At 41.4% G+C, this 14,921-nt stretch overlaps 1 protein-coding gene across 5 annotated transcripts in view; it reads right to left on the minus strand.

The window, feature by feature from the left end:
- Positions 1-14,921, minus strand: part of abcc1 (ATP binding cassette subfamily C member 1 (ABCC1 blood group)) — a 31,414-nt gene that overhangs the window by 9,559 nt on the left and 6,934 nt on the right. Inside the window, exons 7-20 of one of the 5 annotated variants that reach the window (XM_083566820.1) lie at positions 14,591-14,722; positions 9,442-9,669; positions 8,847-9,024; positions 8,463-8,624; positions 8,245-8,337; positions 6,829-7,032; positions 6,577-6,723; positions 6,113-6,200; positions 4,757-4,826; positions 2,393-2,519; positions 1,753-1,929; positions 1,483-1,650; positions 671-866; positions 400-438 (exon numbers count right to left, since the gene is read on the minus strand). In XM_083566820.1, coding sequence (XP_083422946.1) covers positions 400-438; positions 671-866; positions 1,483-1,650; positions 1,753-1,929; positions 2,393-2,519; positions 4,757-4,826; positions 6,113-6,200; positions 6,577-6,723; positions 6,829-7,032; positions 8,245-8,337; positions 8,463-8,624; positions 8,847-9,024; positions 9,442-9,669; positions 14,591-14,722 — 2,009 coding nt within the window. Of the gene's footprint in view, positions 1-399; positions 439-665; positions 867-1,482; positions 1,651-1,752; positions 1,930-2,392; positions 2,520-4,756; positions 4,827-6,112; positions 6,201-6,576; positions 6,724-6,828; positions 7,033-8,244; positions 8,338-8,462; positions 8,625-8,846; positions 9,025-9,441; positions 9,670-14,590; positions 14,723-14,921 lie in introns of all 5 variants that reach the window. The other 4 variants (XM_083566824.1, XM_083566822.1, XM_083566821.1 and 1 more) reach the window with 4 other exon arrangements.

Genomic DNA, 14,921 nt, shown 5'->3' on the forward strand with positions numbered 1-14,921 from the left:
GGGCAAAAGTTTATGGACACCTTCGAACATACGATTTCACATCAAGTCCCCATTTATAACCGTTACAATAACCTCCACTCTTCTGGGAAGACGTTCCACTAGATTTTGTGATTTGATGTGAGATTTATTAAATTTAGACACGTGTGTTAGTAAAGTCAGGTAGTGATGTAAGTGAGGTGAGGAGGGTTCAATAGGGGCATTATAATGCTGGAACAGGTTTTAACAGAAAATTTCATGATATTTTCTATACAACAACCGTTTCGAGAAGACAAGTTAGATGTCCCAATACTTTTGGCTATATAGTTTGTTTTTTAACTTCAGGAACGGAGGAAAAACCCATCATGCCACATCAAACCCATGCATCCTGGACATTTTCTAAAACCAACGAGACTCTCCAACCTTCCGATTTCTCACTCTGTTCTTCGCACACTTTTCCCTCTTCTGAACAGCATGATGAGGAAAAAAACCCAAAACAAACAAACTAATAAACAAGAGATAATAAGTAGAAGTTTACAAAATATGTTTTGTTAAAGGGAGAAGAGACAGAAGAGCTAAAATCTCCAACACACACAAAACAGTACAAAGACAGACATAACACACACCGGTTTCAGATCAGACATGAAAAGACAGACAAGATGAAAAACGAAATGCATGGCGGCCGTGACTCTACCTCCTCCTCCTCCTCCTCCCTCGTTCTCCTCTTCCTGTTCAGCGTTAGTGTGAGAGCGCAGGAACTCGGCGAAGGCGGCGTGTCTGCTGAGCAGCTCCGTGTACGAGCCCATCTCCGTGATCTGTCCGTCCTCCATCACCAGGATGAGGTCGACCTGAGGCAGGAAGCTCAGCCCGTGGGTCACCAGCACACGCGTCTGAGAGGAACAAACAGCAGGGCATGAGTACAATCCCTCCTTCAGTACAATTCACTCATCATGCGTTATGGGGTAGAGAAACTAACACATGAGAGACTCCCATATACTCTGACTTCATAAAGAACTTTCATTATCAGAGTAGTTTTACTTTACACTCAGGCGAATTTTCCTCGGGTTATTATTACTGCAGCGACGGGGCAGAGAAGATCAAAGAAGGAAAGGGAATGCAGGGAAGAAGAGAAAAGAAGAAGAAAGGAGACAAGGGGTGAAACGAGGAAGAGAATAGAAGAGAAAAAGAGATGGGGTATGTAAGGGGAAAAGAAGGAAACAGGATGGAGGTGAAAAGGTCAGAAGAGAAGGGAAAAAAAGGAAGAGAAACAGAGGAAAGAAGAAAAGAGGTAAAAAATAAAATAGAGAGAATATAGATAAAGTAAAGGTGACAAAAGAATGCGAAACATTTTATCTGTTACACACACACACACACACACACACACACACACACACACACACACACACACACACACACACACACACACACACACACACACACACACACACACACACACGAGAAACAGATTCGAGAGGTTTCAATCTGAATGCTGAAGAAGGAGCTCACGTGTCCCTGCAGGAGGCCCTGAGGCCCGATGACCTTCTCGAATATGTGTTTTCCCACGTGAGCGTCGACGGCCGACAATGGATCATCTAACAAATACACTGAGCAATCACTGTACACCGCTCGGGCCAGGCTCACACGCTGCTTCTGACCTCCAGATAAATTCACTCCCTACACACACACACACACAAAGGGGATTACCACCAGCAAATCTGCTAACATTCTTTTTTTTTTGCAGAGTAATCTAATAAATTCCAGATTTTTTTAGCTCACCTTCTCTCCGATCTCCGTTTCATCTCCTCCAGGGAGGATCTCCAGGTCTGGAAGGAGAGCACAAGCCTCCAGAACTTTCTGATAGCAGCTTTCCTTCATCTGCTGCCCGAATACGATGTTCTCCTTCAACGTGGCGTTCTGGATCCACGCCTGCTGGGGCACGTACGCCACCGAACCCTGACCGACACACATCATACACATCATCTCTTAAGCTACAGAACCTCATACACACTTTATATGAACAAAAATATTGGGACACCTGACTTGTGTTCTTCATACCGTTACCACAAAGTTGGAGGTATGAACAACACAAGTCAGGTGTCCCAATATTTTTGTCCATATAAAGTGCGTATCAGAAGATCTGCTTTACATGGACTGGCGTGGAAGATCTTCTGCTATAGAGCTCCAACCCTAGTGAACACATTAGAGATGAATGTGAAGACTGACTGCAGTCTAGATCTCAGACTCCCCTGACTTTACTAACACCCTTGTGGCTGAATGAATCTCCAAAATATCTACTGGAACATCTTCCCAGAAGACTGGAGGCTAATATAACAGCAAAAATGCAGACTAACTGTGGAATGAGATGGAGATAAATGTTGAATCAGATGTCCATAAACCGGTTTCACTGTTTATTTACCTTGACTGACACGAGACCCTCATGTTTGTGCATTTCTCCCAGGAGAGCCGAGAGCAGGGAGGATTTTCCTGAACCCACTTGACCCACTACAGCAACGAGCGCTCCTTCAGGAATACTCACATTAATCCTTCATCCACAATGAGATAGAGAGAGAGAGAGAGAGAGAGAGAGAGAGAGAGAGAGAGAGAGAGAGAGAGAGAGAGAGCAGACAATATAATCAAACAGAGCAGAGCCAGATATATGAAAAAGGAAAGAGAGACAGAAGAGATGTGAATAGACGTAGAGAGAGAGAGAGAGAGAGAGAGAGAGAGAGAGAGAGAGAGAGAGAGAGAGAGAGAGAGAAGAGAAAGACAAAGAAAAAAAAGAGGTAGAGAGTGAACATGAAAGAAAGGAAGAATAAGAGCAAGAGACCAAAGAGTATTTTTTTTATAAGAATTTTTGATTTCATAAATTCAATTTCATAATTTCCTAATATCCATAATAAAAATGTGATAAAATAAAATGAATAATATAGGACAATTAAAAAAATTTGCATTTTAATTGAATAAAATGAATCTGATAAACATCTTATTTATATTCTGAATATTTTCAGAAAATATTTCAAACAATTTTTTTTTTATTATTTTTTTTTTTTTACCAGATTTCTGCATAATAATTTTTCAAAAACAGAGACAAAGCAAGATTTCCTATCAAACCTGCATATTATTATTATTATATAATATATTAAACTGACAGCAGGCTTTATAGAAATTGTTACTGGAAATAAAAACAGGATTTGGGTGATAAACTGGAAACTTGGCAGAATGTCATGAATGAAAATCACATTTTGGAATTGTGGACTTGATCAATAGAAATGGACAAATAATTAAAATAGTTTCAGGATCAGCAAATCAAATAGTCACAGGAGTGGAATTTAGTCCCAGGGTTCATTTAAAACCTTTAATAATTGAATAGAACCTGTTGTGAGAGCGTGATCACGTCTTAGCCAATCAGAAACGAGTATCTCTGAGGTGTTGGAAATCACTGCTGAATTTGTAAATTATAGCGTAATATACATTATACGAACAAACGTTTGTGGACACCTGACCATATGATTGGTATGTGCTCCTTTTTGAACATCACATCCCCATTTGCTCTCCTCTGTCACTCCTCTGGAAAGATATAGATTTTAGAGGAGGGTTGTGGAGATTCAGATTTGAGGGTGTTATCAAAAAAAGGTATTGATGTAAGGGTTGTGAAGGCGCCTGGGGGTGCAGTCAAATTTATCTTAAAAGTGTTCAATAGGGTTGAGGGTTGGAGCTTTATAGAAGGACATCTTCTATCGCATGTAACGCTGATCTCCATGGTCATGCAGGAACAGGTTTTGGGCTCCTAGTTGAAGAGGTGAAGGGAAGATTTTATACTTTCAGATATAATTGTGTGCCTCCAAGTTTGTGGTAAAAGTCAAGGAGAGAGAAAAAAAAAAAAAAAAAAAAAAAAAAAAAAAAAAAAAAAAAAAGGGGTCAGGTGTCCCAATACTTTTGGCCATACAATGGAGTGTAGTGTAGTATAGTACAATAGTATTTTATAGTATGATATTATTAGGAGGTAATAAATTGCGAGTCTGGGACTAAATATCACACGTTCTATTCATTTCATTGGCATCTGAGATTTTCCAGACGGCATCGATCCGGCTGCAGATATTTTGCGTTTCTTGAGCATGCAGGTGTACTTGCCGATGAAATCCTCAGCCGGCTGACGGTCTTTACGATACATCGGTGTCTTTTTTCGAAAACAGCACACATCAGGACACAACAGCGCACGTTTCGTTTATTTCAAACGTTCACGTTTCATCTCTACAAGGTGGTATCAAAAAGGTTCTGACTGGTGTTGTTCTGACCGCATGCTTTACCACGTCATCATGGAGTTAGAACAAAGAGCGAGCGTGAAATTCTGTGTGAAATCTGCCACAGAGACGTTTCGTCATACGGCGATGCTGCGACCAGTCGTTGTGTGCGTGCGTGTGTGTGTGTGTGTGTGTGTGTGTGTGTTTGGGGGGGCGAAGACTTCCAATTAAGTCCAAAAAAAACCAAAGACATACGACAACTCGGGCATGATGATCGTCGGAGAACGTTCCACACGATAAAGATCAACCCCACTATTTTGGAGATCTGGCACGAATCGCAGAAGAAGCTTGAGGACTTCCAGGAGACATTCCAGGAGAATGTCCAAAGGAGACTATTTTGTGGGAGACGTAGATAACGTTTTTTCTTCTACAGTCTCGAAACTTTTTGATACCACCTTATGTGTCTCATGAAAGCATTTCCTACACACGTTTCATCCGTTTATATTTAAACGCAGTGACCTTGCAGAAAAGTCAGTTACCTCTTTAAAACAGGAGAGTCGCCTTTAGACCAGCTGAAAGCCCCATCCACAATCCTGATACTTTCGGGTGCTGAAAGGAGAAAAGGAACAGCAGACGTCTCAGTGCTGGACATCAAAATCGCCTACGTACTTTTTGATCCTGACTTTAGAAGTCCTACATTCCGCTCCGTTTCTTTTACAAACTCGTTCATCAGATTATGAAACAAAGGCGGCTTTGAGGTTGTTTGTAGAAGTGAAGGACGCTCACTGACCAGTTGAGCAAAAAGAAACCTTTATGAGACAAGTGAAGCACAAGGACTGAAGTGTGTGGGGAGATTTAGATTTAAGTTTAGCCCGAGGGAGGAATTAGATGAAGAGTGCACGAAGAAACAGGAATTATCTGAGCATGATGAGTCTGAAACGTCAGGAGATAAATCATTATTCTGTATTCCTGTAGTTTAAATTCTTGAGTTTTTTTGTTGTTATGATTCAGTTTTCTCTTTATTTAAACTCGATTTAAAGAGTTTTTGCTGGATTTAAACGCGATTTAAGAAGAATTTTCTCCAGTATTTAAGTTTTCTCCAGATTTAAACACGATTTAAGGAGAGTTTTCTCCAGATTTAATCAGGATTTAAGAAGAGGGTTTTTTTTCCTGATTTAGGGAGCGTTTTCTCCAGATTTAACCTGAATTTAAGGAGAGTTTTCTCCAGATTTAATCAGGATTTAGGGAGAGTTTTCCTCCAGATTTAATCAAGATTTAAGGAGGTTTTTTTTTTTTTCCTGATTTAGGGAGAGTTTTCTCCAGATTTAATCAGGATTTAGGGAGAGTTTTCTCCAGATTTAATCAAGATTTAAGGAGGTTTTTTTTTTCTCCTGATTTAGGGAGAGTTTTCTCCAGATTTAATCAGGATTTAGGGAGAGTTTTCCTCCAGATTTAATCAAGATTTAAGAAGGTTTTTTTTTCTTCCTGATTTAGGGAGAGTTTTCTCCAGATTTAATCAGGATTTAGGGAGAGTTTTCTCCAGATTTAATCAAGATTTAAGGAGAGGGTTTTTTTTTCTGATTTAGGGAGAGTTTTCTCCAGAATTAATCAGGATTTAAGAGGGTTTTTTTTACTAATTTAGGGAGAGTTTACTCCAGATTTAACCACTATTTAAGAGTTTTCTCCTGATTTTAAGTTTGTCTAGTGCGAGTGTTGGTCCTGGCTGAACTTTGTTTTTCCACTGTGTACGAGACTGTACAGGGTTAGAATGAGAATCATATGGTTAGGATTTCTTGAATTTCTATCATTCTGACTGCATCACGAAAAGGCTTCTATAGAGGATATAATAATATTAATAATATTATTATGATGATGATGAATGAAAGGCAGCCTACAGCCAGTAACTGGTCTGCGATCCACACTGTCCTCTTCCAGTTCCTCATGAGAAAGAAACACACGGAGACGTTTCAGGGAGACACTCGCCTGCGGGGAGAGAGACAGAAAGAGAGACAGAGGATGAGAAGTTCATCTCGTAATTCCAAAATGTGATGAAATTAAAGTCTGGGAATCAAAAAGATACAAACATTTTACTTCTTATACAGAAAAAGGAGAAAAGAAGAAGTGAATATCCTAGCCGAAAAAACCCCCCAGATCATTTTAAAAATAATAATAAAAATGATGGATAATTAAAAAAAAATAATAAAAAAATAATAATAAGTGATAGATAATTAAAAAAAACAAAAACAAGATAATTAAAAAAATAATAATAAATAGTAGATAATTTAACAAAAAAAATGATAAGACCAATAGATTGAGCCAAGAATGTAATGGAAACGTTTCAGAGTTTGGTCTCGCAGACCTGCACCATGCTGCTGATGACCATGGGCAGCATGTTGAGAGGAAAACGCAGGATGTTGAAGAGAGCAAGTGAAACAAAGGCCTTCTGCGCATCCAGAATGTTGTTCTCGTCCACAAGCACGTACACGGCGAACGTCGAGAGCGCCACCTAGCGTGTCGAGAAACACAACGCACAATTTGTAATTATCCGTAAAAGTGCACAAAACGTTCATAATAAAGCGCTACGCAGCGGCGTAGTAGCTCCGCCCCTCACCAGGAAAGGAGCGCAGACCCAGGTGAAGGTGGACACGGCAGCCAGGTACGCTGCTTTCTTCAACACACGCAGTTCGCTCTCTCTGATCTCAGACACTTTGGCCCTGAAGGCCAGCTCCCACGCGTACAGTTTCAGCACCTTAATGCCATTCAGCACCTCGTTCATCAGCTTGATCCGGTTGTCTTTGCTCTTCATCTGTGCGACCTGCAGAGGGAAAACAATACGCAATCGTTTATAAGCCCAGGAGAGGAGCTGATGCTTCACTCCTCTATCTATCGGTTTATTCTTTTTTCCATCTGTCCATCCATCAATCTAACAAATTATTCATGCAGTCAACTGTCTACACATCCATGTGTTCATCCATGTATCCACATATCAATCCTTCCATCCACTTATCCACCAACATACCCATTCCCTCATCCATCCTTCCATCTATCCTTTCATCCACTCATCCACCCACATACCCATCCTTTTATCCACTCATCCACCAACATACCCATCCCCTTATCCATCCTTCCATACATTCTTCCATCCATCCTTTTATCCACTCATCCATCCACATACCCATCCTTCCATCTACTCATCCACCAAAATACCCATCCCCTTATCCATCCTTCCATACATCCTCCCATCCACATACCCATCCTTCCATCCATTTATCCATCCATCCTTTCATCCACTCATCCATCCACATACCCATCCACTCATCCATCCTTCAATCCATCCATACACCCATCCACTCATCCATCCATCCACCCACATACCCATCCACTCATCCACCCACATACCATCCATTCATCCATCCACTTACATACCCATCCAACCACTCATCCATCAATATACCCATTCATCCATATACCCATCCACTTATCCATCCATCCATCCACTCACAGATCCACCCATATATCCATCCAATCACTCATCCACCCACATACCCATCCACTCATCCACCCACATACCCATCCACTCATCCACCCACATACCCATCCACTCATCCACCCACATACCCATCCATCCATCCACCCACATACCCATCCATCCATCCACTCACATACCCATCCAACCACTCATCCATCAATATACCCATCCACTTATCCATCCATCCACCCACATACCATCCATCCATCCACTCACAGATCCACCCATATATCCATCCAATCACTCATCTATCCACATACCCATCCACTTATCCATCCATCCACTGATCCACCTACATACCATCCATCCATCCACTCACATATCCACCCATATACCCATCCAATCAATCATCATTTCCTCTAACAATCTACTCATCTGTCAATTATAAACACTTTCATTATCCTGCCCTCTACCAGCCAATCCATCAGCTCTTGGGGGAAAAATCTAAATCATTTAACAATGATTTAAAATCATGTTAAAGCATGTAGGAGGGTTTACCTGGTAGGTTTTAGTCTTCATGGCTATAACTGCATTTACAGGAACCATCAGGACCATCACAGCAACTCCGGCCAGCACAGACGGACCCAGATTCTACAGACAAACAAAAAAGAGGCAAGAGAGGGTGGAAAAAAAAAAATAAACAAATAAAAGCAGATATGACTTGTAATCCCTCCTGCTCCACACACACATCCAAGAGATCATAGCTTTCCACAAACCTGCCAGAGGAAGTAAAGTGCCAGGATGACCTGAAGAGGCGCTGACCAGATCATATTGATGTACGTGATCAAGTCCATGAAGCGCTGAGCGTCTACAGACATGAGGTTTACGATTTCTCCAACGGTAGAGGTGCGGCGAGCGGCGTTCGTAATCACCAGCGCCTGTACCACGAACAAACAAAATGTACGTGCAAACATTTATTTTGATTCAATGGGAAAAAAAATGAAAGATTCTATTCAATTCAATATGGTACTGATTTCTAACACATGGCCTTTGTAGTGCAAAGAGGTTGGAGTCGATTTATGTATATTATATTGTATACAGTTCGGTTCAGATATTAGTGACGTGACTGAGTGGTGTGTGAAAGCAGGACCGAAGCTCACCTTCCTGTATACAGCGCCTACAATGGCCGTACGCAGCCTCATTCCCGACACGAAACACACGTGGAAGTACCTCTGAAGGATGAGCGTCTGTATGCATGTGCACACAAGCAACAGAGAAGTGTAGAAGTAGCCGTGCCAGTAGGGGGCACTAGAGTCGTTCACAAACTGGATCAACAGACTGAAGAGAGGAGAGAGAAACTTGAATAGGGCAAGCAAACAAAGTCACAAAATTAAGTCAAAATGTTTTAAAAGTCAAAATTAGAAGAATATAATCGATCTCTAGGGGGAAAGTTCCATCATTGCTTACGTTACATCATTAAAATCTTTAAAAATGTCTTTCACAGTTACTTTTCATGCCTGGGTTGGTGAGAGACACGCCCAGGTCTGTGAGAAGAGATCAACTGGACCGGTTTGTAACTCGAGAACTTTATGCTTAAACAAATTTGGCATGGATCCTGTCCAAAAAAAAAAGGTCACATCTGTATTTAAGGATGAGATGGAGTTTCCCATGGAGTTCTCAAAAAACCGCTAACTGGGAGAGACGGCAAACATCTAGCGTGCGCGCACCCACGTGTGACCGAATCGGGAAAGTAACCTGAGGATTACTGGTCCGGTGAACATCAGGATGTCGTGAATGATCTTGTAGATGGAGCTGATGAGAAAGTACGGCCCGAAGGTCCGGCACAGAGCGAGGAACAGCGAAGGCTCACGTGTCTTCTGAGGAGCATTCGTTATTAAGATCTCAGACTCTTCGATCGGCTGCCGGTCTTTGTTCTCCGTCTTGGTTGAGCGTTTAGGAGAATACATGGCCTTGTCTTCTGACCTGAGGATGAGAAAGAGGAAAATTAGAAGTTAGAAATATAAACACACACACACATACATACATACACACACACACACACACACACACACACACACACACCCCTCTTCCAGGTAAAACCAACAGTGGTTCTACAGCATTTCTGAAGCACACACTATGACCAAAGGTTTGTGGAAACCTGGAGCTTGATATCTACTGTATGAACATCCCATTCCACATTTAGTTCCCATGTGCTCTTATAATGTCCTCCACTTTTCTGGGAAGATGTTCCACAAGATTTGTGGAGATTCATTCAGCCACAAGGGTGTTAGTAAAGTCAGGTAATGATGTAGGTGAGGAGGTCTGGGGTGCAGTCAGTCATCTCAATTCATCCTAAAGGAGTGTCGCTTTGTAAACAACTTGTGTTTAGCGCATGCACGAAATTGCCACTTCCTCCCATCGCCTACGTTTTTATGACAGTCTATCTAATTTTGATTGATGTTAACTTTTTATTATTAACATTTGTGAAGTTTTATTTTGCATTTCTTTCCCATAACTCTAACCAAATTGAGGTGAATTTTGTGTACCGTTACACCCCTATCATAGATACAGTGGTGTGAAAAAGTGTTTGCCCCTTTCCGATTTCTAATTTTTTTGCATGTTTGTCACACTTCATTTTTTCGGGTCATCAAACTAATTTAAATATTAGTAAAAAATAACGTTAACACAACATGCAGTTTTTAAAAGAAGGTTTTTTTTTTATTATTGAGGGGGAAAAAAAATCTAAAACTACATGGCCCTGTGTGAAAGTGTTTCCTCCTTAAATAGGACCTGCCTGACAAAGTGAAGTAGACCAAAAGATCCTCAAAATCTAGACATCATGCTGAGATCCAAAGAAATTCAGAAACAAATGAGAAAGAAAGTAATTGAGATCCATCATTTTCATGTGAAAAAAGGTTATAAAGCCGTTTCTAAAGCTTTGGGACTCCAGTGAACCACAGTGAGAGCCATTATTCACAAATGGCAAAAACATGGAACAGTGGAGAACCTTCCCAGGTGTGGCCGGCCGACCAAAATTACCCTAAGAGCTCAGCGACAACTCATCCAAGAGGTCACAAAAGACCCCACAACAACATCCAAAGAACTGCAGGCCTTACTTGCTTCAGTTAAGGTCAGTGTTCATGACTCCACCATGAGAAAGAAACTGGGCATGACAGAGTTCCAAGACCAAAACCGCTGCTGAGCAAAAAGAACATAAAGGCTCATCTCAGTTTTCCCAAAAAACATCTTGATGATCCCCAAGACTTTTGGGAAAATACTCTGTGGACTGATGAGACAAAAGTTGAACTTTTTGGAAGGTGTGTGTCCCATTACGTCTGGTGTAAAAGTAACACCTAATTTTAGAAAAAGATCATCATACCAACAGTAAAATATGGTGGTGGTCGTCTGATGGATGGTTTTGCTGCTTCAGGACTTGCTGTGATAAATGGAACCATGAATTCTGCTGTTTACCAAAAAATCCTGAAGGAGAATGTCCGGCCACCTGTTCGTGACCGCAATCTGATGCGAACCTGGGTTCTGATCCAAAACACACCAGCAGGTCCACCTCTGAATGGCTGAAGAAAAACAAAATGAAGACTCTGGAGTGGCCAAATCAAAGATTGCTATTGAGATGCTGTGGCACGACCTCAAAAAGGCGGTTCATGCGGAAAAACCCTCCAATGTGGCTGAATTACAACAATTCTGCATAGATGTATGACCGAATTTCCTCCACAGACTCAGTGCAAGTTATCGCAAAAACTTGATTGCAGTTGTTGCTGCTCAGGGTGGCACAACCAGTTATTAGGTTTAGGGGACAAACACTTTTTCACACGGGGCCATGTAGTTTTGGATTTCTTTTTCCCTCAATTATAAAAACCTTCATTTAAAAACTGCATGTTGTGTTTACTTGTGTATCTTTTACTGATATTTAAATTAGTTTGATGATCTGAAACATTAAAAATTGTGACAAACATGCCAAAAAAAACGAAGAAATCAGGAAGGGGGCAAACACTTTTTCACACCACTGTATATGTGTTTAGGTGGTTATTCACCCCCCCCCCCCCCCACCACCAACGTAGGTTTGTTTTACAAAACACTAGCCATCCTATCGCGTGCAGGACAAAAGAGAACGTAAATCTCACACCTGTTTGATCTCACCATAGTAACCGTGCCTCATTTCTGATAGGCTACGGCTCCTAAAGCTTTTAATAGCTGCTTGTTTACGCATTTAACAGACATACTCCCATAACACAACACTTGTGTGAAGACTGAAGAACAAGAAATATTATACGATTGTATTAATGCCCCATGATCATGGCATTTGAGGTAATTCGAGTGGACGCAGAACTCCAGGGACGCATGAAAGAAAAAAAACACTTCCTCCCTCTGAGCAGCAACAGTGTCTGAATCGGTGTTTAATGATTAAAAAAAAACCCAGACGTAGCAGAGACAGCCTGAAAGAGAACGTATTGAGCGTTTGTTTCCCTGCATACACGAATACGTGGCATGCGGTGACTTTTACTGCAGCGCTCGGGGTCAAGCCGGTGGTTACGGTTGCTGGGAAGCAGATGTGCAATGCCGTGATGAGGGTTTGCTCACAGTACACTTCACACGCCCCGTACACACTGCTGCTGCTGCACCGCCAATGAAGAACGTCAGAAGGATGTCTGTCTGGCTGAGTGCCAAGTAGGATGTTGAAATGAGAATGTCGTGCTGGTTAACAGGATCCCTGCGGATTTCTACTAAACAATCTAGAAACGATTTAAAGTCTGGTTTGGGGATTGTGCTGCAATTTCTTTTTTCCTATTTTGAAACCAAAGTTTTCCTCAAACGTGCCTTGACACTTTCATCGGTTTTAGGTTGCATTCGATGGTTGGATGGATGGATGGATGGATGGTCACATACATTACAGCACAGTATAATTCTCTTTTATCATATTCCAAATTGGTAGGAGGCTGGGGTCCAGCATTAAGGATTGGGGCCTTTCCCAAGGGCCCAACAGTGGCAACTTGGCAACACTAAAGCTTGAACCAGCAACCTTCTGATCGTTAAACCAGAGTCTTTTTGTTAGTTTTATACCAACTGGGGAAGCAGTAGCTCAGGAGATATGATATTGGTCTACTGGGGGAGGGGTGTTCATGAGTTCAAATCCCAGCACCACAAAGCTGCCACTTGGGGGGAACCATAAATTGTAAAAATCTAACTTCTAATCCAATCTATTTTTTAAGAGCCAAATTTGCCGTCATGGGATGGTTCATTTCTGGACATCATCTCATTACTAGATTGAAGATTTGAATCTACTGGGGGATTATTTTGGATATTTCTAGAAATAAACGCTTACAATGAGCCAGATGCAAAATGCAGACCGAAGGCAGCTGATTTTCTTAAATAAATAAATAAATAAATAAATAAATAAATAAATAAATAAATAAATAAAAATAAACCTTTTGTTTCTATGCAAAAGACTTGGTCATATAATGACATTTCACAAACAAATCTAGAACTGTCCAGATGTTCCACTTTATTCTCAGTGAAAAATCCTCCCTTGTCATGAAGAACAGCTTCACACGCTCTCAGCATCTAAATGTTCTCCAAACATTCGGATGAAACACTTTGCTGTGCCTCTTGTAAAACTCACTGGAGATGTTCTTCACTAGTTGGAGGTTTTTCTCCTAAAAACCATGAAACTATAAACCAGGTATTTCCACACTTTGGATTTTATTTTATTTATTAAATATTTTTTTTAAGATTGTTATAAATCTTTTTCCTCCAGCATGAAAATGAAGAAGTTTCTCTCAACGTTTTTCCGTTACAGAAAACAGAAGTGAGATCTAGAAGTGCTGCAGCAGCAGGTCATTAGTGTGGAGTGCATTCCCCGTGTGTCAGACCACAGAAAAAAACAAAAGCAGGTCAGATAGCAGTGAGTCATTCCACTGACTGCTTCTGCACGAGATAAAAAACAGAACACGTCTCTCCACGACACTGCTGAGTCATCATCACTGAATGCTGAGTCACTATGATGAAGCTAAAATACACTACTCACTGACTGCTGTTTCATTCCTACACACCTGGAGCACCTGGTTGTGTTTCAAATGCTACCATAGCTCAGTGGTTAAGGCATTAGATCCCCCCCCTTGAGCATGGCCCTTAACCCTCCCCTGCTAAGTTGTAAGTCACTCTGAATAGGTGTGTCTGCCAGATGCCATAAAAGTAAATGCGACTGCACTCCATTACATCACTCCCTCATTAAACCCCCCCCCCCCCCCCTTCTTTCTGAACCTTACAGCACTCGGACACAAGAGAGAGAGAGAAAAGGAGATCAAAAGAAGAAAGAAAAAGACCGAAAGGAAAATAAGAGGGAGAGAGAATGAGATTTTGGGAGTGACGAGGATGGACAGGATTGGAAATGAGTTTATTAGAGGGACAGTGCATGTAGGACGTTTTGGAGACAAGGTGGGGGAGGTGAGATTGAGATAGTTTGGACATGTGCAGAGGAGGGACATGGGGTATATCAGTAGGAGAATGCTGAGGATGGAGCTGCCAGGAACGAGGAAAAGAGGAAGACCAAGGAGGAGGTTTATGGATGTGGTGAAGGAAGACATGCAGGTAGTTGCTGTGGTGCCCCCTAATGGGAGAAGCCAAAAGAAGAAGAAGAAGAAGAAGAAAGAGAGAGAATGTGTGTGTGTGTGTGTGTGTGTGTGTAAGGGAGAGAAAAAAAATTATAATTTTTTAAAAGTGAGGGAAAGAAAAGAGAAAAGAAAAAGACAGAAGGAGAACAAGATAGAAAAAAGTGAAAGATTAAGAGAAAGAAAGAAAGAGGGGGGGTTTGAGAAGGAAAGACAGAAAGAGAGAAATAGTGAGAGATCTTCATCAGAGAGACCAAAAGATTTGTTTGAACTCTGACCTTTTGACTTTGCTGCATTCGTGGTTCCAGCGGCAAACCAGCTGCGGGACGACAACCTGAGACTCGTCCTCTGCATTTAGAGACCATAAATCTTTCTCTTCCAGCGGCTTCTTATAACCGCATACTATCAACCTGTAGATAGATAGAGAGATAGAGCGATAGATCAAGGGGTGTGATGACGGATTACATGAACTGAGACAAACCGGTAGAGAGACTGAAAACATTTCGTACGCCACTTTCCACGCACGGGTTGTGATAAAACAATTAAACCTGACGGGAGAAAGTGTGCACCTGTAAGTAAACCCTGAGTCCTTTAGAAGCCAGAGCGCTC

Source organism: Silurus aristotelis (genome assembly GCF_946808225.1).
Source record: "Silurus aristotelis genome assembly, chromosome: 17".
NCBI lineage: Eukaryota > Metazoa > Chordata > Actinopteri > Siluriformes > Siluridae > Silurus > Silurus aristotelis.